We start from the raw sequence: 24,292 nt of genomic DNA, 5'->3' as shown, positions 1-24,292 counted from the left end.
TTAATCCAGCACACCCTGAATTATATTAATATATTAATATTAATTAATTAGTAACATATGAATTACATTAATATATGTTGTATTAATATATAATATATTACATATATTCATAATATATCATAATACAGAATATATTATATATTATATTTATGTATATATTACATATTAATATATAATATAGTAATATAGTAATAATATATTACTGTAATTGATATATAAATATATAAATAATATATATAAATGTTTTTATATATATCAATTCTATTTATAGTATATATAAATATTTATATATATCAATTCTTTCATATTCTAATATGAAAATCCTGGTAGAGTTTTCAATATTTCCTCCAGAAATATTAACTATATCATTGAGTTCTTTGAATTCCTTTAATATTTTAGGTGCTGACACAGACTTCTTTTCACTCTATAAAAAAATTTCCTTTTCCTCCAGGCTTAAAGGATTTTTTTAAACTTCCCTTTGAGCCCTCAGCAACAACTTTTTCAAGGTCCTTATGTTTCTCTTAACAGTTTCTTGGGTTTTTGTTTGTTTGTTTTGTTTTGTTTTCTTCCTGCTACTTGATCTTATGACAACATGACATAATTTCAGTATCCTTTTGGGGTCCAATGCCACTTCCAAGTATCAAAATATATTTTAGTTAATATTCTTGGTTAACAAGTCACTCCAAATATCAGTGTTTTAAAGCAATACTAAGTTATTATTCTCATGAAACTCTTGTTTGGGCAGGGCTTTATGGACCAACGATTTTTGTGTCAATTGGGACAACTCAACTGGAGTTAGAGATCCACCTCAAAAATGGTCATTAACATGACAGTGAGTTGGTGCTAATTGATGACTGGGGGCTCACCAAGCTAGATAGGTTATTTTTTTCATGTTGGCCCTTCCTCAAGCTTCTTGTGCTTCTCATAGCATGGTGGTTGGGTCTTACATATAATAATCTACATATATAAATTGTATAGAAATATATATATATATGTATATATACATAATCATTTATAAGCATAAATTACTTCATGAATTCATATACACTAAACTGTGTATCAGTCAAATATACTCTCATAAATAATTTTCAAATGATTGAAGGCTAAAGCATACAATTTTCCTGGACCAAAATGTAGTAGCAATTCCTGTGCTGTATGATTTTAGAATGACTTATGTTTGAGACTGATAAGAGATCTCATAGTTGGCATATTATTCTCTAGTCTTATTCTCTTATAATTCTTTAAATTTAATTGAGAGAAAAATTATTGAATGTAGCATTTTATTGTAGTATTTCAACATCAAGGAATAAATGATATGTGGTAATTCATTCAGAATTAATGTTTCGCTTCCTACAAGATGTTTGCTCAGCATCATATCACACATCCTTGTTATTATTACACAATATTTTTGTATTCCAAATAAACTGGACAACAAGGATATATTGCAGTACATATTACATGTCAATATTGGTTTCAGAAGTAATATTCAGTAATTCATCACTTACACAAAACACCACAGTGCTCATCACAAAAATTGCCCTTCTTAACATCCATCACTCAAGTAGCCCATTCCCCACTCAACTCTCTTCATCAACCCTCAATTTGTTCTCTTTTTCTTTTTTTAAGATTTGATTTATTTATTTTACAGAAAGAAAGAGAGCGTGCAAGAAGGGGAAGGAGCAGAGGGGCCAGAGAGGAAGGGGAAAGAATCTCAAGCAGGCTCTGCATTGCTTGACTACATGAATCTGAGATGAGGAACTAAAACCAAGAGTTGGGTGGTAATAAACTGAGCCACCTAAGTGATCCAATTTGTTCTCTATTTTTAGAGTCTCTTTTTTATTAATAATAAATTTATTTTTTATTGGTGTTCAATTTGCCAACATACAGAATAATACCCAGTGCTCAATCCGTCAAGTGCCCACCTCAGTGCCCATCACCCATTCACCCCCACCCCCCGCCCTCCTCCCCTTCCACCACCCCTAGTTCGTTTCCCAGAGTTAGGAGTCTTCATGTTCTGTCTCCCTTTCTGATATTTCCTACCCATTTCTTCTCCCTTCCCTTCTATTCCCTTTCACTATTATTTATATTCCCCAAATGAATGAGAACATATAATGTTTGTCCTTCTCCAATTGACTTATTTCACTCAGCATAATACCCTGCAGTTCCATCCACGTTGAAGCAAATGGTGGGTATTTGTCATTTCTAATGGCTGAGTAATATTCCATTGTATACATAAACCACTTCTTCCATTCATCTTTCGATGGACACCGAGGCTCCTTCCACAGTTTGACTGTTGCTGCTATAAACATCGGGGTGCAGGTGTCCCGGCATTTCATTGCATCTGTATCTTTGGGGTAAATCCTCAGGAGTGCAATTGCTGGGTCGTAGGGCAGTTCTATTTTTAACTTTTTGAGGAACCTCCACACAGTTTTCCAGAGTGGCTGCACCATTTCACATTCCTACCAACAGTGTAAGAGGGTTCCCTTTTCTCCGCATCCTCTCCAACATTTGTGGTTTTCTGCCTTGTTAATTTTCCCCATTCTCACTGGTGTGAGGTGGCATCTCATTGTGGTTTTGATTTGTATTTCCCTGATGGCAAGTGATGCAGAGCATTTTCTCTGTCTCTTACGGTTGGGCACCTGAGTGGCTCCATGGTTGAGCGTCTACCTTTGTTTCAGGTCATGATCCCAGGGTCCTGGGATTGAGTCTTGCATCAGGCTTCCCACAGGGAGCCTGATTCTCCCCCATCCCATGTGTGTGTCTCTCATGAGTAAATAAAAATCTTTTAAAAATCTCAATATTTTATGGTTTGTTTACTTCTCTTTTTCCTTTTTTCCCCTCCTCCCATATATTCATGTTTTGTTTCTTAAATTCCACATGAGTGAAGTCATACGGTATTTGTCTTTCTCTGCCTGACTTATTTATCTTAGCACAATACACTCTAACTCCGTTCATATCTTGCAAATAGCAGGATTTCATTCTTTCTGATGGCTGAGTAATATTCCTTTATATATTATATTCCCCTTACATCTTCCTTATCTATTCATCAGACAATGGACATTTGGGCTCTTTCCATACTTGGCTACTGTTGATAATGCTATTTAAACATCAGGATACATATATCCCTTTACATCACTATTTTTGTATCCTTTGGGTAAATACCTAGTAGTGCAATTGCTGGATCATAAGATAGTTCTATTTTTAACTTTTTGAGGAATCTCTACATTGTTTTCCAGAGTGTCTGCAACAGTTTGTATTCTCACCAAAAGTGTAGGTGGGTTCCCCTTTCTCTGCATCCTTGCCAACACCTCCTGTTTCTTGTTTTGTTAATTTTAGCCTTTCTGATGTGTGTGAGGTGGTTTCTCAACATATTTTTGACTTGTATTTCTCTGATTATTATTAATTTTGAGCATCTTTTCATGTATCTGCTAGCCATCTGGATGTTTTTTTTGGAAAAGGCTCCTTTCTGGTCAGATTACTGGTCATTAATATTATTTCTCTGAAGGGTGTTGCTATTTTTACAATTATCTGGTTAATATTTATTAATTTCTTACATTTCTTTGGAGATAATGCTTATCCATTTTGTTTGTTTTTCCTTTTTCCTATTATAGGTCAGGCTCAATAATTGTCTCATTGATATATTTTATCCTTATCAAATTATATGGGCTTACTTGCCATTTTGATGATCAGTGAATCTGGCAAAAATAATACAATTTCCATGACTGCATTTACATCTATGAAATTCTTCCATTTCAAGGGAAGAAAAACATTCTGATCACATAACTGATATAAAATTACCAAGTATGTCTCTTCCTTTGTTTCATCCTAATACTGAGTAAGTAGAAAATAAATAAGACAAATAAACTCTTTGTTTAAACAGATGATTGAAAAAAAAGATGATTGCTCTCACCTGATATTCTCAAATCTTCCCAGGAGTGTAGAGTTTCCTGATGATTCTCTCTAGATAGGAGGTCCAGATCTACATGCAGTGGTTAAGGTACTATCATAAATATACACATGATATTAGTATTTGCATCTCTACATGTAGCTGGAAATATCCCATATTGCTCTAAAATGTGAAATGCCATTCATATCTCAGACAGTAGTATAGAGGTTCATTGTTCCTAGAAGCTCTTTTTGAAGTTCTCTCTTTATATATAAAATAATGTATTTCTTAAGTTTTTTACAACTGCAGTAAATTTAGTCTCTGTCATAAAATTCACTAAATAAACTTGTAATGTAATTTTCAGTTACAATTTGGCTTTGAAGATGACAGCTTTCTGCCTTATCTCTCTGGCTCGTGTCTTCATCTAACAGATATACAGAAGAAATAGTCTTGCTTCTTCTCTTTTCTAAGTCACCAAACCTTGAGGAGTGCCCATATTTTTTATGAGATTGGCTCTAGTTGTTGTCCATTTGCAGAAGTAAGGTGATCTGCATAATTTGTAAGAAACTCGTGGTCAATTCTTACTCAGTTTTGATAATCCAGTATCATCAGATATTCTATTAAGACTATGCATATTTATGCATCTGAGTTTATATTCATCGATGCAATGTCCATCGTAAGTCAACATAACTTTTAAACATCATGAACACTATCTGCTTCCAGAAAAGTGAGTTTAGCCATGGTGTACTTCATAACAGATTAGCCATTCCAAGTGGAGCCTGGGAATTTTATACATATAAAATATGACTTAAGTGAAAAATTGCATGAAATAAAAATGTTTGCATTCAAAGCAAAATAAAGAGACTGTGGAAGAAAATTTTTATGATAGTGACAATATGATACTCATTTTAAGTCACACAATTTCCCCTTTGTTATAGGCCTGCATTTTAAATTATAGGTAAAATTAATGTTCTTGTTTGACTTTGTTGGAATCCCTATATTTATTTCTTAAAAATGCATAGGACAAAGACATAGAAAACACAGTGGTCAAAATAAATGGACAGAAATAAAATATACCAAGTGAGGTGACAAGATTTGGAGTCACATTTTAACATATACTGTGTGTATTGGAAAAATATTTAACTTTTTTTGCTTCTAATTTCTCATTAGAAAATGGGAATCAAAGCACTTATACGGCTGTTATAGAATGCAAAATAATCTATAAAAGTGCTTATCTGGGAGCAAAACAAATAGTCAATGTTCAAGAAACAGTACCTCAGTGTAGTAGACTCACTTAATTTTTAACAACTTAACTATTATACTGATCAATGTACTTAACATTATCTTCATGCATTACTAAAAGAGAGATAATTACAATATGTCTAAAATGTTAACAAATACAGAAACAGATTCATTTGGCACTGGGTAACTTGAAGAATAGAACTAAGTGTACTGGGGTTTTACATTTGCACATTTCCTCAACCATCTTTTCAAGGCTCCCTTGACTTCACTATTCCTTAGACTGTAGATGAGGGGGTTCAACACAGGGGTGAAAATCGTATAGAAGGCTGAGACCACTTTATCATGGTTATCTGACCTGTATGATTTGGGTCTCATGTAAATAAAAATAGCAGCTCCATAAAAGAGTCCCACCACAGAGAGATGTGAGGAGCAGGTGGAGAAAGCCTTCTTGCGGGCTTCTGTAGTACGCATCCGAAGAACAGATGAGAGGATGAGACTATAGGAAGTCAGGATGAGGGAAAAGGGGACCAGAAGCATTAACACACAGCAGATGTACATGACATTTTCAAAGACTGACGTGTCAGCACAAGCCAAACGCACCAGTATGGGGGCCTCACAGAAGAAATGATCAATTTCATTAGCCCTGCAAAATGGAAAACTCAGGGTGGCAGCAGCCTGCATGAGCCCATCAGCTGCCCCAAGGAACCAAGACCCCACAGTCATTCTCAGGCATAATTGCCAGCTCATGAGAACAGGGTATCTCAGTGGGTGGCAAACAGCCACATAGCGGTCATAGGACATGGATGCTAAGAGGAAACTTTCTCCACCGCCCAGTGTGAGTGAGACAAAGATCTGCAATCCACAGCCAGCAGGGGATATGGACTTCTTGCCACTCAAGTAGTCAGCTGCCATTTTGGGCACAATGGTGGAGACCAACGTCATGTCCATGAGAGAGAGTTGGCTTAGTAAGAAGTACATAGGTGTGTGGAACCGGGAATCCAGGAGAATCAGGAGAAGAATGAGGGCATTTCCATTCAGGGAAGCAATGGCTATTGTCATCACCACAATGAAGAGAAAAAGGTGGGATCTTGTGTGATTAAAGAGTCCTAGGAGAATGAAATCTATGGTTGTGTTGCTCTTCTCCATGAATTCTGCAGCTGGGATGCTGCAAATGGAAAAATTGAAAAGGAAGGAGTTTTTATCATCTAAAGATCTTAACTTCAATACAGTTTTAGACAAGTATTACATATTGAATCCAAGGTCTTTATTCAAAGTTCTACTTCCTAGTTAAAATGGCTTTTCTTGACTTATAATATCTCTTCTCCATAGCTCAACTTTTTAATGTTGTAAATGAGGTAAGGCTATACTTCACACTAAAGTTCATTGGTTGACTGAGATAATAGATCAAATGTATCAAAAGTAGAAGACAACTGTCAAGGTCTATGTTGTAAATAGTAAAAACTTAAAATTTACAATATGATTTGTATTGCTACTTGTATCATTATTTGTATTGTTTGTATCATTATTTGTATTGTCGTTATTGTGCTTTCCTGAAACCAATATTAACCATTTGAGAAAATAAACACAAAAGTTTGTCATTTACATTTGTTTGACTCACAGATCCTTTTTAAATTTTGAAAATCGTAACATATTCAAATTATTGTTTCAGTTCTTTCTTTAATAAATGAAAATTAAAGTTGTTTTAATGTGGGTTAGAATACTCTGAATACAACAGGTAAGAATAAGTAAACAAATTCTCTAATGAGGAAAGATAATATGTGTGATAGTTGATAAATGTTATTTTCTTATTATTAAATATTTTTATTCCCTTTCACTATTTTTTATATTCCCCAAATGAATGAGACCATATAATGTTTGTCCTTCTCCGACTGACTTATTTCATTCAGCATAATACCCTCCAGTTCCATCCACATCAAAGCAAATGGTGGGTATTTGCCGTTTCTAATGGCTGAGTAATATTCCATTGTATACATAAACCACATCTTCTTTATCCATTATGAGTGGCAAATATCAGAAAGGGAGACAGAACATGAAAGACTCCTAACTCTGGGAAATGAACTAGGGGTGGTGGAAGGGGAGGAGGGCGGGAGGGGTGGGGGTGACTGGGTGGTGGGCACTGAGGTGGGCACTTGACGGGATGAGCACTGGGTGTTATTCTGTATGTTGGCAAATTGAACACCAATAAAAAATAAATTTATAGAAAAATAAATAAATAAATAAATAAATAAATAAATAAATATTTTTATTTACCTGATTTTTTATTTTATTTTTATTTACTTTAAAAAATTTTTTTATTGGAGTTCAATTTGCCAACATATAGCATAACACCCAGTGCTCATCCTGCCAAGTGCAAGTATTCCAACTCATCAATCCTTGCTCTGAAATCTGTGTGTTTCTACATTTTTAATAAAATGAAAACATCTCTCCAGCTTACTAGGGCACCATTTCATCTGGAAATATGCAATATTGGAGACTTTGAATAAGCTAAGTAAATATGAAAGGAAAGAATGAGAGGATCTTTGATGTCAATAAATGCTTGAAGAAAATAGTAATAACTATAATAAGAAGTAAAGTGGTTAATAGTACAGGGATGCAATTTTAAAACAACTTCATTACCATAATTACTAGTCATAGATAAAGTATATTTGGAAATAAACAGCAATTTATTTCAATAAATTAGATATTGATTAACTAATATTAATTAATTTAGATATCTAAATTAGATACCTGGTCATCTTTTATAAATAATTTTTAATATTTAATATAATAGATCCATTTCCTTAGGAGACACAATTGAAATGATTGAGCATACAGAAATGAACATAACTTCATTAGGAAGGGTTTGCATCTTGAGAGCTATTGTACTCTGAAAACAAGATTTCTTGCATTTACCATTTTTTTAGCTCCATACTAAACCAAACCCGTGAACTCATGAAGAGTAGAAGAGCATATAGCTTTAAGAACCCAATTCTCTTTTATTAACAGAAAAATGCACAAATATATCTCTTTTGCTTTTGTACATGTATACATTTGCAGATATATCTATTTCTGATATGGACAGTACAGAAATATTTCATCTAAGGCTTTAGAAACATCATTATGTTTAGCCCATCAAGAATTTGTCTGGCCATTCATTTCCTGCTGCAGAGTTTGGGAGAGTGATGATGTATTTTAATCTGAAGGGTTTAATTTTTTAAATTCTCTAATGCTATAAAAATTAAATGACAGACCCCACCTCTTGCAAATCCATCTCACACACATGCAGTCTTTTTAAGGGACATGTGAAGAGGTGGTGCCAATGTCTCTCTATATTGCTACCATCGCCTTGTGAGCATTTATATTTGAACTAGAACTAACACAACAGCACATGGTAACATTGTCGTCTTTGAGATGGCGTGTTTAATCACTGGATACCAAACAAATAAGCAATCTATCTATCACAGTATTGCAAAGTCTTGTTGATTTACAGCACATTTTATCTAGCAAATATAGCCCAGTGTTATATATACTATTCAAGACATCTCTCTTCTATTACTGCCATGGCCCTTAGACTCCTTGATCACAGTCTTCCTCTGCCTTCCTTATAACTTTAAATCATCCTCAGACTCATCTTATTGATGCAGGGATGTATGGGTAAAGAACACTAGACTTTAGATACGTAGTTCTGGTTTAAGAATAATTTCTGTCATTTTCTGTATATTCAGTGAGGAGTAAATTACTTGACCTAGTTTCCTTCTGTTTAAGTTGACTTAAATGTGTTAAATTTTGAAACTTCTACACAGATTACTCAAATAATTAAAATATAATTTGTGCATGAATTTTGAGATAATTTTCCAAATAATTTTGTGCAGTTAAACAAATTTTTAATTTTAACTTAAAGTGTCACTCTATATCCTTTATTTTCCATTTTTCACATGAATAGTAGCTAGAAAGTCATAGCACAAAATGCCAATTTGATATTTGATCAAATGCTATTGGAACAGGAAGATTAAATTCTAAGATAAATAGATAATAGGAATTCAGTCACACACACACACACACACACACACACATACACACGTGTGTATAGCTACATAAAATGACAATGTAATTTACAGCCATGACTCTTTACATCAGAATGAAAATGTAGTAAATAAATAATTCTATAATATTCTCTTCAGCTGTGGAAAATTGTGATATATAATACTTTTATAAATTAGGCTTTTCCACCTGCTATGACAAATAATTTAAAATATATTTCAGTTTAAATGCATTATTTATGTTTACATATATAGAGCTAATTAAGTTTGACATTTTTCACTAAATATAATACAAAGAATTTTATTTTATTTTATTTTTTTACAAATAATTTTAAACAAGAAAATTTTAACATTCTTGATATATGAATGCATTTACTTGTTAGGTAAAACATTTAGCTTTTCTTTAAAAGACTACATTAACTCAGCAAATTAATGAGAATATAGGCAGATGTTCATAAGTAATTATTCTTTAGGTCAATTGTAGGCAAGATTAATTCTAAATTACTAAGTAAGTTTCCAGAATATGAATGAAAAACTTGAAAACTATGGACTCTTTTTCTAAAAGTAGGATACATATTTCCCCCTCCAGGAATGAGTTTTGGGCAATTTGCAAGGAATCCATCCTTCAGAGAAAGAAAAGAAGGATTTTCTCCATTATCTTAAAAGGAACAGTATAGGGGATCCCTGGGTGGCGCAGCGGTTTGGCGCCTGCCTTTGGCCCAGGGCGCGATCCTGGAGACCCGGGATCGAATCCCACGTCAGGCTCCCGGTGTATGGAGCCTGCTTCTCCCTCTGCCTGTGTCTCTGCCTCTCTCTCTCTCTCTGTGTGACTATCATAAATAAATGAAAAAAAAAATTAAAAAAAAAGGAACAGTATATCTTATTTCCCCATTTTTTCTTATTTATTGTAAGCCCTTTATTTGAAAAATATTTAAGGAATTCAATGTATATTAACCTCAAAATCATGCCCTTTTCCGAGCTGGTAGGGAAATTGATTATAATCTCTTTCTTCATATTTATGCTTACATCTAAGAACAAGTGGAGATCATTGTCATAAACTGTTGGAGTTTCCATCCAAAATTTACATTTCTTTTCCTTCTACCATCCTGCCTTCCACAAAGAAAGCACGTCTCTGCCCACAAGACAATTATTTAACATGGATAGTTTCTTGAAATAGTCACATCATTCAGTTAAAATGAATGATGAATGATGAATTCAATAATTTGACTGAATTGACTATTAAAAATCTTTTGGCTCACTGGTCTTGAGTAGATACAACTGGCATCTTACATCTTCAGAATACATGTAGACAAAAAAAATATCTGTAGACAATAGTGAGACTTCTGTATCCTTTTTTCATGAGGATGAAATTTTACAAAAGTTACTCTGCAATTCAAAATTCACATGTAACATTCCAAACACAATAATAAATAGAAATAATTTTAAGTTATTTCTTAACATAATGGAAAAATAATTTTCAAACAAATTAAACTCACCTGCCCAGTAGAGAGTAAGAATCTATTATATATATATATATATATATGTATATATGTACATATATATATAATACTGGATCTTTCTGATAGGTTGCCTACACATGTTTGCTTACATCAGTGTTGAGAATACTGCTTTCTGTTCCTGGCCTCATGCCATATTTATTTACAAGTTTTATATGACCACTTAAAGTTTTCTACACCTACCAAATGCTTACCCTCCAGCAATGACATACTCAAAGAAAATAATTTTTGGCAAGGGAAAACATTTAAATATTTATTGAGAATAAATGATGCAATGAATTAATTTACCTTTCAGGATTATTTTTTTCAAGATTTATTAATTTATTTACTTGAGAGAGAGAGAGAGAGAGAGAGAGAAAGAGAGATGGTGAGAGGGGCTGAGAGAGAGAAAGAGAGAGAAAGAGAGAAATAGAATCTCAAGCAGATCACACTGTGTGAAGAGCCCAATGCGGGACTTGATCTCATGACCCTGAGATCATGATCTAAGCTGAAACCAAGAGTTGGACACTTAACAGATTGTCCCACCCAGGCGCCCCTCCCTCTGGGGTTTTGCTAAAAGACAAAGGACTCCAAATGGGAAGGTGAAAATTGTGGACCTGTTAAGGAAAACAGCAAATACAAGGAATTGTCAAATAGAAAAACTGGAATACTACTCCTTGAACAGAACAAATATAACTTAATTACCTGAAATAAGCAGATTGTTTATGTTTCTTCACTGTGTGATGATAATGATAGATGTATTCATTAAGCATTTCTACATGCTAGCAAAAATGTTCAGCACTTTATATAGCTTTACATGTATTTTACTTTCAAAACAGCTCTTTGATCTATGAACTTCTGCACTCTACTAGAATGCAAACAATGTGAATGTTTTTTCTCCTTTTTTTAGTTTTTATTTTATATGGAATCTTGTCTCACATTTAGATCTTTCATCCATTTTGAGTTTATCTTTGTGTATGGGGCAAGAGAGTGATCTAGTTTCATTCTTCTGCATGTGGATGTCCAATTTTCCCAGCACCATCTATTGAAGAGACTGTCTTTTTTCCAGTGGATAGTCTTTCCTCCTTTGTCGAATATTACTTGAACAAAAAGTTGAGGGTACACTTCTGGATTCTCTATTCTGTTCCATTGATCTATGCATCTGTTTTTGTGCCAGGACCACACTGTCTTGATGACCACAGCTTTGTAGTACAACCTGAAATCTGGCATTGTGATGCCCCCAGCTACGGTTTTCTTTTTTAAAATTCCCCTGGCTATTCGGGGTCTTTTCTGATTCCACAGAAATCTTAAAATAATTTGTTCTAACTCTCTGAAGAAAGTCCATGGTATTTTTATAGGGATTGCATTAAATGTGTAAATTGCCCTGGGTAACATTGACATTTTCACAATATTAATTCCTCCAATCCATGAGCATGGAATATTTTTCCATTTCTTTGCGTCTTCCTCAATTTCTTTAGTTAGCTAACATAATGTACAGAATAATATTTATTCTAGAAGTACAATTTAGTGATTCAACAGTTCCATACAACACCTGGTTTTTAAATAATATTCCTATATTTAACTATTCTGATGTAGTTGAATGGAAGAATTATGTTTAAATCATCTTAGATTTGTGGTTCTCAAACCTTAGGGAACATCCAAATGACATGAAGGGCTTGTTGATTACACTTTGAGAAGCATTTTATTTTGAATTGGGCATCAGTGGGGTTTTTTGTTGTTGTTGTTGGAGTTCAATTTGCCAACATATAGCATAACACCCAGTGCTCATCCCATCAGTGTTTTGATAGCCTATCAACTCACTAATCTCCAAATATGTTGGTGTGTATGTATGTTTTTAATTCTGCTTCTATATTTACTCATTTTGTGATTTTGAATTACCATTGTAAATAAGCTTTGTGTTCCTCTTCTGTAAAATACATATAATAACACTACTTAATTTGTACTATTATTAGATGGATTAAATAAAATATAAACTATTTAGAAGAGAATCTAGCCCATCATAAATGCTATATCATAGTTCATTGTTATCATGATGATTTGTGTATAATGGGGGATACAAAAATCTGTCTTGGTGTTGTCTATTTTTTTAGATAAGAAAATTTATCTAAAACAGAAAATAACACAAAGTCTGCCATTTCAGTGTTACCCTGGAACACTGTTTATCAGGCCTGCTCAAAGACCGTGTTTCTTTAGATGAATAATCTGTGCTTGGCTTACTATTTACTACTATTGGGAACCTAGAATCTGCAATCTTGCATATTAACATGAATATTTGTGTCCAATACAAATGCTAGTACTTGTATCCAGCAATGAAGTAAGAACTCAAACAGTTGTACTATAGTAAAACAAAAACACCAGGGATGAGAGTTTGTAGATTTTGTCCTCATGACACTAAATGTGTGATGCCTTTTCCAACACCGGTTGCCCAAGTCTCTGACACCAATTAGGTATTACACAATTCATTCCCATTTTGACATTAGCTGCAGTTAATGCACACCCAGTATGTTTAAGTCCCACAAGATGAGCCCCACTTCAGATGCCAGTTGTAAGTATTGGGTTTTGAGTTTACTCACATTTCTTTCTGACTTTGCTACAAAATTAGAGGTTTCACAACAACCTCCTAAGCATCATTGATTTGATAGAACAACTCACAGAAGTCAGAACAATGCTATACTAATAATCACAGCTTTCTAAAAATGATACAAATGGATAACCAGATAAAGTGGCACATGAGTGAGTGCCAGATGGATTCTGAGCACAGGGCTCTTGTCCCCATGGAGTTGGGTTGTCCTCCCGGCATGTGTATATGTGTACTGACTCCACCTTTGGCCCTCAGTCTGTCCATGTCGATTTTATGGTCTCTGTTGGGGCCAAGTGTCCTGGGACTTTTGGAGATTAATATATGTACCTTAGAAATGCCTGCCAAGGTTAGGAGTGGGGAGGCTTCTTTTGGCTTTCCATACATTTGTGAAAATAGTATAGTCTCTCCGTTCCTTTTTTGTAAAATTATTTATTTATTCATGAGAGACACACAGAAAGAGAGAGAGGCAGAGACACAGGTAGAAGGAGAAGCAGGCTCCATGCCCGACGTGGGGCTGGATCCCAGGTCTCCAGAATCAGGCCCTGGGCTGAAGGCAGTGCTAAACCACTGAGCCACCCGGGTTGCCCTCTCCCCTTCCTGATACACATATGGCACTGAGACAGAGCAGGGACTGAACTTGATAATCCTGAACCCTGACTGCAAAATCCAGCATTTCTTGGCTGCCTCAATATGGAGAAAAAAAAAAGCTGAAACTGTATGCGTCTTCAGTAACATATCATGCAGGATGCAGAATGGGAGTGCTTGCTAAGAGCAGATGCTTACTTCAAAGATGGGTGAACACCAGACCTAATCAGTCTGTAACAAGAAGGATCCCAGTGCTGACCTGTCACTGACTTTTGCCCTCATTATAATGCCAAAAAAAATCACACCCAGGGGTAGAAATTAAACATGCTAATTAGTTAATTTGATGCACAAAGAAGCATGACCTTTAAGTGTGCAGGTGCTAATAAATCCCTATCCCTACATACTTAGATGCTGTATTTCCCACATCTAAGTATCTTTTAAAAACTCTCCATGACCTCTCTGTAGGGAGTCAGCCAAAGGACACTCCTTTGTACTGCCTTTCTTGTGCTCCAGCATAAACCCCAAAGAAGTCTCCCTTTAAACTCCCCTTTGGCCCCTTAGTGAATTTCTACTGCTTAGAGACTCCAAGGGCCGGATTTAGTATCAACACCATGAGGTCTGTTAAATGTTTTTTTTTTAATTTTTATTTATTTATGATAGTCACACAGAGAGAGAGAGAGAGGCAGAGACACAGGCAGAGGGAGAAACAGGCTCCATGCACCGGGAGCCCGACGTGGGATTCGATCCTGGGTCTCCAGGACCGCGCCCTGGGCCAAAGGCAGGCGCCAAACCGCTGCGCCACCCAGGGATCCCAAGTCTGTTAAATGTTAATTGTCAGATGCATGTATATCATTGACATGCTTGCAGCTCATTTGATCTCATTATAGTTTGCACCCTCCCTGCTCTACAAAATTGGGAGACGAGGGTCCAAACTTCACAGAGAATAGGTCTGGACTGTTTCTTGCCTGATCCCCTAGTCATTAGGTTATCCTGAATAAAACTCTGTGTAAACCATATGGAGTCACCTGCTTTCTCAATGGGGAGAAGAGTCCCTTCTCCTCCACCTTCTATCAACATGTTAGCCAATTCAGAAGTTTTGTAAATCTCTTATTTATGATTTATGGACTTAGTTACAGAGGCATGATTGTGGTCATTGTTCATTAACTCACATTCCATTCCATCTACCTTCCTTGGAGGTGGGGATAGGACAGAAAATTCCGGACTTCTAATCAGAGATTGGTCTTTCCAGGGAACAGCTTCTCTCCTGAAGCTGTCTAGGAGCCCACCATTAGTCAGCTCATTAGAACAAAAGACATTCTTATCTTACTTATCACTCAGGAAATCCCAAGGATTTTAGGAGCTCAGTCCTAGAAATCTTGGGACAAAGACCAAATATTTTTCATACTGTATAACAAAAACAAAAATAAAAATAAAAGTAAATAAATAACATTTATTTCACTCAGACTTTGTCAGACATTTATTACAAAGCCCTGTTTAACTCAAATCTCCTTGAACGACCTTTAATACTGCTTATTCCCTCATGGATGAGTAAATAAATACTTGATAGATATTTATTCATCCTATATTTGTGTAAAAACCATTTAAATAACTTTATAAAATTATATTTTTGTAGAAGATTTATCTTATGTCTCCCACTGGCTCAGATTTGAATTGGGTCTGGTAAGAAAATTGTAAGTGGTATATAAAATCCATAATTAAATAACTCCCTTTCCCTTATTCCTTTTGCAGAACCCTGAGACCAACCACCTCGTTCTCCTTTGACCTCAGATACCAGACAAAATTTTCAGAATATGAGATGTCATAGCATAGAATACAGCCACCATCTGAGAAGCACTGGGAATTGAGTCAAATGGGTCAAAAAAGGTGAAGGGAGTAGCATATGGGCAGAGTTTTGATCTATTTATTTCCTGAACCCATCTCACAGTGAGATCTCACAGGGCCAAAAGTGATCTGAATTGGAGGAAAGAAATAATGAAGCATATGGAAAATACAGTCTAAGATCTTTTTACAGATATTAGGCAACCTATATCAGCTTTTCAAAACACAATGACCTACGCCAGTGGGCAAATGTCAAAATACAGACAGTGAAAAAATAAGTAATTAAGGAACCACTGATCCATGAAGTAATTTATATTCAGGTGTACATTGTTCACTTTCATTGTTCTCAGAAGTATGTGAGGAATCCTTGTTTTTTCAAATAAATAACTAGGAGTGGGAAGGGGATTTTAATGGTCAATGGTCATTATTGCTAAACATTCTACATATAAAAAAGTAAAAAAAAAAAGTAAATAAATTGTCCTGCCCAAGCAAGATGTCAAAGGAAAGCTCAAAGAAAATCACTGTTCACATAGAAATCTGTAGGATTGGGAATCCCTAATATCAGCATTTATGCATTGAAAAATAAACAAGATGGGGAACCTATGTGGCTCAGATGGTTAAGAATCTGCCTTTGGTAGCTCAGGTCATTATCCCAGGGTACCTTATGTACCTTAGAAATGCCTGAGAAGGCTGGGAATGGGAAGCCTTGCTTTGGCTTTCCATACTTTTGTGAAAGATAGTATAGTCTCTCCCCTTCCTGATACACATATGGCACTGAGACAGAGCAGGGACTGAACTAGGTTCTCCTCAACTTTGACTGCAAAAAAACAGCCTAGCTCCATGCTGGGCTCCTGCTCAATAGGGAGTCCATTTCTCCCTCTCCCTCTGCCTGCCATTCCCCCTGCTTCTGCTCTCTCTCTCTCTCATAAATAAATCAAGATAATAAAAAATAAAAATAAACAAGATATTCTAGGCTATGAAAACATGTAATATTCTACAATCCTAAGCAATACTTTGAATTGGCCAACTATCAGTTTTACAGATCTTTTTTTGAAAAAAAAAATAAAGATTTTATTTATTTATGAGAAACACACAGAAAGAGGCAGAGACATAAGCAGAGGGAGAAGCAGGCTCCCTGAAGGGAGTCTGATGCAGGATTCTGGATCCCAGAATCTCAAGATCACCTGAGGTGACAGCAGATGCTCAACCACTCAGCCACTCAGGTACCCCTAGTTTTGCCAATTTCTTGACAGTAGAAGAAATTATGTTTTACATATCATTTGTATTTTGCTAATTTTTAATTTTTTTTCTAGGCAGGCTGGGTGGCTCAGTAGTTTAGCGCTGCCTTCAGCCCAGGGCGGGATTCTTGAGACCCAGGATAGAGTCCCATGTCAGGCTCCCTGCATGGAGCCTGCTTCTCCCTCTGCCTGTGTCTCTGCCTCTCTTTCTCTCTATGTATCTCATGAATAAATAAATAAAATCTTTTAAAAATTTTATTTTTCTTTTTTTTCTCAGCAATACTACTTTTATTTTTAAAATTCAATTAATTAACATGTAACGCATTATTAGTTTCAGAGGAAGAGTTCAGTGATTCATCAGTCTCATAATACCCAGTGCTCATTACATCACATGCCCTTATTAATGTCCATCACTAAGATACCCCATCCCTTACCCTACTCCCCTACAGCAACCCTCAGTTTGTTTCCTATAGTTAAGAGTCTCTAACGGTTTGTCTCCCTATCTGACTTTATCTTCTTTTATTTTTCCCTCTCTTTCTCTGATCCTGTTTTGTTTTCTTAAGTTCCACATATGAGTGAGATCAAATGATTTGTCTTTCTCTAATTGATTTATTTCACTTAACATTAGCATAATACACTATAGTTCCATCCATGACATTAGAAATAGTGGTATTTCATTTTTGATGGTTGAATAGTATTCCATTTACCACACACACCCCACAATTTCTTTCTTTTTTTTTTATGATAGGAACACAGTGAGAGAGAGAGAGAGGCAGAGACACAGGCAGAGGAAGAAGCAGGCTCCATGCACCGGGAGCCTGACGTGGGATTCGATCCTGGGTCTCCAGGATCGCGCCCTGGGCCAAAGGCAGGCGCCAAACCGCTGCGCCACCCAGGGATCCCAACACACCCCACAAGTTCTTTACCCATTCATCAGTTATTGAATATCTTGGCTCTTTCCATAGTTTTGATTTAGTGAACATTGCTGCTATAAACGTTGGATTCCAGGGTTCTCTTTGGATCACTACATTTGTATCTTTAGGATATATAATAGTAGTGCAATTGCTGGGTTCATAGGGTAGCTCTATTTTTATCTTCTTGAGGAACCTCCCTACTAGCTTCCAGAGTGGCTACAGCAGTTTGCATTCCCACCAAGTAGGGTTTCCCTTTCTCCACATGCTTACCAATATCTCTTATTTCCTGACTTGTTAATGTTGCCATTCTCATTGAGGTGAACTGATATTTCATTGTGGAAATGATTTGTATTTCCCTGATGAAAAGTGATGTGGAACATTTTTTTATGTGTCTGTTGGCTATTTGTATGTCTTCTTTGGAGAAAAGTCTGTTCATGTGTTCTGCTCATTTCTTGACTGAGTTATTTGTTCTTAGTGAATTGAGTTTGATAAGTTCTTCATAGATTTTGGAAATCTTTATCTGAGATGTCATTTGCAAATATCTTTTCCCATTCCATTGGTTTTCTTTTAGTTTTGTCAATTGTATACTTTTTTGTGGAAAACTTTTTATCTAGATGAAGTCCGAGTCGTTCATTTTTGCTTTTGTTCCCATGCCTTTGAGATGTGTCTAGCAAGAAGTTGTTGCAGCTATGGTCAAAGCAGTTGCTGCCTATGTTATCCTCTAAGATTTTGATGGATTCCTATCTCACATTTAGGACTTTCATCTATTTTGAGTCTACTTTTGTTTCTTTTTTTTAATAAAATAATTTTTATTGGTGTTCAATTTACCAACATACAGAATAACACCCAGTGCTCATCCCGTCAAGTGTCCCTCTCAGTGCCCGTCACCCACTCACCCCCACCACCTGCCCTCCTCCCCTTCCACCACCCCTAGTTCATTTCCCAGAGTTAGGAGTCTTTATGTTCTATCTCCCTTTCTGATATTTCCCACACATTTCTTCTCCCTTCCCTTATATTCCCTTTCACTATTATTTATATTCCCCAAATGAATGAGAACATACACTGTCCTTCTCCAATTGACTTACTTCACTCAGCATAATACCCTCCAGTTCCATCCACTTTGAGCAAATGGTGGGTATTTGTCGTTTCTAATGGCTGAGTAATATTCCATTGTATACATAAACAACATCTTCTTTATCCATTCATCTTTCGATGGACACCGAGGTTCCTTCCACAGTTTGGCTTTTGTGGACATTGCTGCTAGAAACATCAGGGTGCAGGTGTCCCGGCGTTTCACTGCATCTGAATCATTGGGGTAAATCCCCAACAGTGCAATTGCTGGGTCGTAGGGCAGGTCTATTTTTAACTCTTTGAGGAACCTCCACACAGTTTTCCAGAGTGGCTGCACCAGTTCACATTCCCACCAACAGTGTAAGAGGGTTCCCTTTTCTCCGCATCCTCTCCAACATTTGTGGTTTCCTGCCTTGTTAGTTTTCCCCATTCTCACTGGTGTGAGGTGGTATCTCATCGTGGTTTTGATTTGTATTTCCCTGATGGCAAGTGATGCGGAACATTTTCTCACGTGCATGTTGGCCATGTCTATGTCTTCCTCTGTGAGATTTCTCTTCATGTCTTTTGCCCATTTCATGATTGGATTGTTTGTTTCTTTGCTGTTGAGTTTAAGAAGTTCTTTATACATCTTGGAAACTAGCCCTTTATCTAATACGTCATTTGCAAGTATCTTCTCCCATTCTGTAGGTTGTCTTTGAGTTTTGTTGACTGTATCCTTTGCTGTGCAAAAGCTTCTTATCTTGATGAAGTCCCAATAGTTCATTTTTGCTTTTGTTTCTTTTGCCTTCGTGGATGTATCTTGCAAGAAGTTACTGTGGCCAAGTTCAAAAAGGGTGTTGCCTGAGTTCTCCTCTAGGATTTTGATGGACCCTTGTCTCACATTTAGATCTGTCATCCATTTTGAGTTTATCTTTGTGTAGGGGGCAAGAGAGTGGTCTAGTTTCATTCTTCTGCATGTGGATGTCCAATTTTCCCAGCACCATTTATTGAAGAGACTGTCTTTCTTCCAATGGATAGTTTTTCCTCCTTTATCGAATATTAGTTGGCCATAAAGTTCAGGGTCCACTTCTGGGTTCTCTATTCTGTTCCACTGATCTATGCGTCTGTTTTTGTGCCAGTACCACACTGTCTTGATGACCACAGCTTTGTAGTACAACCTGAAATCTGCCATTGTGATGCCCCCAGATATGGTTTTCTTTTTTAAAATTCCCCTGGCTATTCGGGGTCTTTTCTGATTCCACACAAATCTTAAAATAATTTTCTGAGTACAGATTCTTTGTCTCTTTGGTTAAGTTTATTCTTAGGTATCTTATGGTTCTTGGTGCTATTGTAAATGGTATTAACTTTTTAATTTCTCTTTCTTCTATCTCATTGTTAGTGTATGGAAGTGCAACTGATTTCTGTGCATTGATTTTAAATTCTGAAATGTTACTGAATTCCTGTAAGAGTTCTAGCAATTTTGGAGTGGAGTCTTCTGGGTTTTCCACATACAGCATCATGTCATCTGCAAAGGGTGAGAGTTTGGCTACTTCTTTGCCAATTCAGATGCATTTTATTTCTTTTTGTTTTCTGAGTGCTGCGATTACTCCTTCCAATATTCTGGTGAACAACAGCGGTGATAGTGGACATACCTCCTGTGCTCCTGATCATAGAGAAAAGTTCTCATTTTTTCCCCATTGAGAGTGGTATTTGAGGTGGGCTTTTTGCAGATGGTTTTTACGGTATTGCGGTATGTTCTCTCTATCCCTACACTGTGAAGAGTGTTAATCAAGAAAGAATACTGTACTTTGTCAAATGCTTTTCCTGCATCCATTGAGAAGATCATATAGTTCTTGCCATTTCTATCTTTAATGTGTGTACCACATTGATTGATATGTGGATGTTGAACCACTCTTGCATCCCAGGAATAAATCCCACTTAGTCATGATGAATAATCCTTTTAATGTACTGCTGGATCCTATTGACTAGTACTCTGGTGAGAATTTTGGCATCCATGTTTTTCAGGGATATTGGTCTGTTATTCTCCTTTTTTTGGTAGGGTCTTTGTTTTGAGGATCAAAGTAATGCTGGATTAGTAGAAAAAGTTTGAGATTTTTTCCCTTCCATTCCTATTTTTTGAAACAGCTTCAGAAGAATAGGTATTAATTTTTCTTTAAGTGTTTGGTAGAATACCCCTGGGAAGCCATCTAACCTTGGATTCTTGTTTTTTTGGGAGAATTTTTATTACTGCTTTAATCTTGCTGGTTATAGGTCTGTTCAAGTTTTCAATTTCTTCCAGGTTCTGTTTTGATAGTTTATATGTCACTAGGAGTGCATCCATTCATTTCAGATTGCCTAATTTGTTGGCATAGAGTTGCTCATTATATGTTCTTTTAAAAAAATATTTATTCATGAGACACACACACAGAGAGAGAGAGAGAGAGAGGCAGAGACACAGGCAGAGGGAGAAGCAGGCTCCATGCAGGGAGACTGACATGGGACTAGATCACAGGACTCCAGGATCACACCCTGGGCTGAAGGCAGGTGCTAAACCACTGTGCCACCCAGGTATCCCTCATTATACATTCTTATAATTATATGTATTTCTTCAGTGTTGGTTGTGATATCTCACCTTTCATTCATATTTTATTTACTTGGATCGCTCCTCTTTTATTTTTGATAAGTCTGGCCAGCGGGTAATCAATCTCATGATTTTTTTTCAAAGAATCAGCTCCTAGTTTCTTTGATCTGTTCTACTATTTTTTTCATTAAATTCTGATCTAATATTTATTCTTTTCTCCTGCTGTGTTTAAGCTTTATTTTCTGCTTTTTTTTTTCTACGTCCTCTAGGTATAAGGATAGGTTGTGTATATGAGCCATTTCTTGTTTCTTGAGAAAGGCTTGTATTGCCATATACTTCCCTCTTAGGACTACTTTTGTTGCATCTCCAAGATTTTGAACAGTTGTGTTTTCATTTTCTTTTCCCTTTTTTAAGATTTTATTTATTCATGAGAGACACACAGAGAGGCAGAGATATAGGCAGAGAGAGAGGGAGAATCAGGCTCCATGCAGGAAGCCCAATACAGGACTCAATACTGGGACTCCAGAATCATGCCCTGAGCCAAAGGCAGACGCTCAACCACTGAGACACTCAGGCATCCCTCATTTTCATTTTTTCCATGATCTTTCAAAAATTCTTTAATATCCTGGTTGAGCCATTCATTTTTCCATAGGATGCTCTTTAGCTTCCATGTGATTTCTTAACCAAATTTCCTCTCATTATTGGGTTCCAGTTTTAAAGCATTGTGGTCTGAAAATAGGAAGGAAAAGATCCCAATATTTTGGTACCAGTTGAGATCTGATTTGTGACTCAGTATGTGATCTATTCTGGAGAATGCTTTGTGCACTAGAGAAGAATATGTATTTTGTTGCTTTAAGATGGAATGCTTTGAATATATCTATGAAGTTCATATGGCCCAGTGTGTTAGTCAAAGTCTTTGTTTCCTTATAGATCTTCTGCTTATGTGATTTGTCCATTGCAGTGAGTGGGGTATTAAAATCTCCTACTATTATTTTATTATTATCAGTGTGTTTCTTTAATTTTGTATTGTTTCTTTATATCATTGGCTGCTGTCATGTTAGGAACATAAATATTTCTGATTATTTGCTCTTGCTGAATAGAGCCCTAAATATAATATAGTGTCTTCCTCAGCTCTTATTACAGTCTTCAGTTTAAAATCTAATTTGTCTGGTATAAGGATTGGCATTGCAGCTTTCTTTTAATATCCATTAGCATGATAAATGGTTTTCGACCCCCTCACTTTCAATCGGGAGGTTCTTTGGATCTAAAATGAATCTCTTGTAGACAGCATATTTATGAGTTTTGCTTTTTTTTATCCTGTGTCTTTTGTTTAGAGCATTTAACTCATATACATTCAGAATAACTATGGAAAAATATGCATTTAGGGGATCCCTGGGTGGCTCAGTGGTTTGGCGCCTGCCTTCAGCCCAGGGCATGGTCCTAGAGACCCGGAATCGAGTCCCGCGACGGGCTCCCTGCTTGGAGCCTGCTTCTCCCCCTGCCTGTGTCTGTGCCTCTGTCTCTCTGTGTATTTCATGAATAAATAAATAAATAAAATCTTTAAAAAAAAGAAAAATATGCATTAAGTACCATTGTATTACCTGTAAAGTCACTGTTTCTCTTTATTGTCTCTTTCTTTCTAGTGTGTTACTTTGGGCCTCTCTTTTAGCTTACAAGATCCCCTTTAATTTATTGCAGGGCTTAATGATTACAAATTATTTTAGTTTTTGTTGTGGGGGTTCCTCAAAGAGTTAAAAATAGATCTGCCCTACGACCCAGCAATTGCACTGCTGGGGATTTACCCTAAAGATACAAATGGAATGAAACACCGGGACACCTGCACCCCGATGTTTCTAGCAGCAATGTCCATAATAGCCAAACTGTGGAAGGAGCCTCGGTGTCCATCGAAAGATGAATGGATCAAGAAGATGTGGTTTATGTCCTGGAAGCTTTTTATCTCTCCTTCTATTTTGAATGACATCTTTGCTGGATATAATATTCTTGGCTACATATTTTTTCTCATTTAGCACCCTTTCTTACCTACCAGGTCACAGTGGATAGATCTACTGCCAGTCTAATAAATCTACCTTTGCAGGTAGAAATTTCTACCTAGCTGCTTTTAGGATTTTCTCTTTGAATCTGTAATATGCAAACTTCACTATTATATATCAAGGTGTTCACCTATTTTTGTTGAATTGGGGGGGGGGGTTCTCTGTGACTCTAGGTCTTGAGTTTCTGTTTCTGTTTCTTTCCCCATATTAGGGAAGTGCTCTGCTAATTTTCTCCAGTAATCTGCCCCTCTCTCTCTTCCCTCTTCTTCTGGGATCCCAAGTTAGAGCCTCCATTTTTATTGCTCCTCATTAATAGTCTATTTCATTTTGAATTGATTATATATTAGTTCTTTATTTCTCTGGAAATGGATTTTATAGTGTCTTCCATGCTTTTTTTTATAAACCAGCTAGTATCTTTATAATTGTTATTCTGAACTCTGGTCTGACATCTTATTTATATATATCCTGATTAGGTCCCTAGCAGTCAGTATACTGCCTTTTGTTCTCTTTTTTGAAGTGAGCTTTTCCATCTTGCTATTCTTGCAAAAAGTGGTTGCTTTCCCACTTGTGTTGCAGCAATGCTTTTCTTAGATTTCTGGTTGAGTCCGCAAGAGTTCAGAATGATTTGATAGCTAAATAGCTGAATTCCCTGGACCTGACAAAACTAAGGTCTCCTACTCCTCTGCCATCTTGGACTCACCAGTATTTTGCTAATTTCTAAAAGGCTAAATGACATTTAATTCAGCAATGAAAAATTATTTTCTTTTC

General features: G+C 36.2%; 1 protein-coding gene across 1 annotated transcript; it reads right to left on the bottom strand.

The window, feature by feature from the left end:
* Positions 1 to 5,329: 5,329 nt before the first annotated feature.
* On the bottom strand, positions 5,330 to 6,274 carry OR2T22 (olfactory receptor family 2 subfamily T member 22). Its single transcript, NM_001389015.1, is given in 1 exon segment — positions 5,330 to 6,274. A coding segment is annotated over 1 exon segment (945 nt).
* Between the last annotated feature and the right edge of the window lie 18,018 nt (positions 6,275 to 24,292).

This window comes from Canis lupus, chromosome 14 (assembly GCF_011100685.1).
Source record: "Canis lupus familiaris isolate Mischka breed German Shepherd chromosome 14, alternate assembly UU_Cfam_GSD_1.0, whole genome shotgun sequence".
In the NCBI taxonomy this organism is placed as follows: domain Eukaryota; kingdom Metazoa; phylum Chordata; class Mammalia; order Carnivora; family Canidae; genus Canis; species Canis lupus.
This window is presented reverse-complemented; position numbering and strand designations above follow the sequence as displayed.